Source organism: Egretta garzetta, unplaced genomic scaffold (assembly GCF_000687185.1).
Source record: "Egretta garzetta isolate BGI_Z169 unplaced genomic scaffold, ASM68718v1 scaffold228, whole genome shotgun sequence".
Lineage (NCBI taxonomy): Eukaryota > Metazoa > Chordata > Aves > Pelecaniformes > Ardeidae > Egretta > Egretta garzetta.
The window spans coordinates 4,685,603-4,687,041 of record NW_009260758.1 but is presented as its reverse complement, the minus strand read 5'-3'; the positions used below and the strand labels follow the sequence as shown (position 1 = coordinate 4,687,041).

Below are 1,439 nucleotides of genomic sequence, written 5' to 3'. Positions count from 1 at the left end.
TCTAACAGGTCCGAGCGTGACCCTACCTCCTCCCCGCGGCCAGTTATCATAACCAGCACATGGTAAAGAGCAATTTCCAAGGGCAAGCCCAGTCTGACGATCCAGCTTTAGACAGCTAAAGCTCAGCAACCCGGTCGCGCACCAGCTACAACACAACTGTCGGGGCAAGTGTGGGAAGGGAGAGGCCCCCCAAGGCAGCTGCAGAAGAAAGCAGCTCATTGATCGCCGGCGTGGGCAGCTGACGGGCTCCGCGTCCCTCCGCACGTGTGGCCACAGCAGGGCAGCGGGGAAGGTTGCCCAGACAGACCCAAGCCACAAAGCAAAGCACAGGCTTTTCTGGTAGGAAAGAGCAGGAGCTTCCTCCCCGCCCCACTTCAGCACCCGTGTTTGGGGAGGGGAGCAAAGCGGGATGGTTGGAAAAACTGTTTTGACTCAGAGCCTGCTCACAAAAGGCATTACTCACCCTGCAGACTCAGATTTTATCCAGCCCAGCAGCGCATTTCACTTTCTTCAGCCACTGCTGGCGGCTGGACTTTACCCCCATTTTTGATTGTTTGCAATACAATGCCAACACAAAAAACCACATCCATCAAGCACACCAGTATTAGAAAGGAAAATGTTATTACCTGGAATAGTCCCCTTTAGCTTCCTACAATTGAAAAACAGTGACAGAATTAAAACACGATCTCCTCAAGAGTCCTCAATTTTCCCAGCATTGTTCACTTCCCCACTCCCACAGCTCTGTGGCCAGATCCTGACCCCACTTACGCTCCCTGCAAAGCTCTAAGGCTGCCTGCCCATATTCAAGAACAGAGCTTATAGCCCTTTACGCTTCCAGCTATAGATTATCCACCCACAGCATAAATAAAACCGCTTCCAAACTGGGGATGAATTTCACATAGCAAATCAAATGTCGCTTTTTCTGCACCAGAAGTGAAATGCAAGTCTCTTCCCCCCGGCTGACCGCATCCAGCTAAAGCCTGGCTTTACAGGCAGGTCGGCAGCCGAGAGGAACCGTGCTCGCTTGAGATGAAAGCAGCAGCTCGGGCAGCTCAAGCCACTGCAGCTTTGCTGTAGCGTTTCGTCGCCAAGAGTGCAGTGGGGAGAAAAACGCCAGTGTTTTAAAGGCAGAATTTTATTTCACAGAAAGTGGCAAATAACCAGAGTTTGAGTCTGAGTACAACAAAACTTGATTAAGAAGAGGAAAACCTGACAAAATACACTTCAACATAACAGGGGTAGCAAAAACGTATGCTCTGAAAGAAACATTCATAGGCATAGTATAGCAGACTTAGCTATGGTATTGTACTCTGTCTTCCCAAATCTCCAGAACATATGTAAGTTAGAATAAGTGATAAACAGGATGTAAATCTGCCCAAATATATGACTCCCCTTGATGAGCTTCTTTCAGTTTAGAATTCCTCACATTAATATTCCCC

General features: G+C 48.9%; 1 protein-coding gene across 1 annotated transcript in view; it reads right to left on the bottom strand.

Moving 5' to 3' along the window:
* FRMD4B (FERM domain containing 4B) overlaps nt 1-1,439 on the bottom strand; it is a 246,352-nt gene that overhangs the window by 44,309 nt on the left and 200,604 nt on the right. The window contains exon 6 of the mRNA XM_035901411.1: nt 627-649. Coding sequence (XP_035757304.1) covers nt 627-649 — 23 coding nt within the window. The remainder of the gene's footprint in view (nt 1-626; nt 650-1,439) is intronic.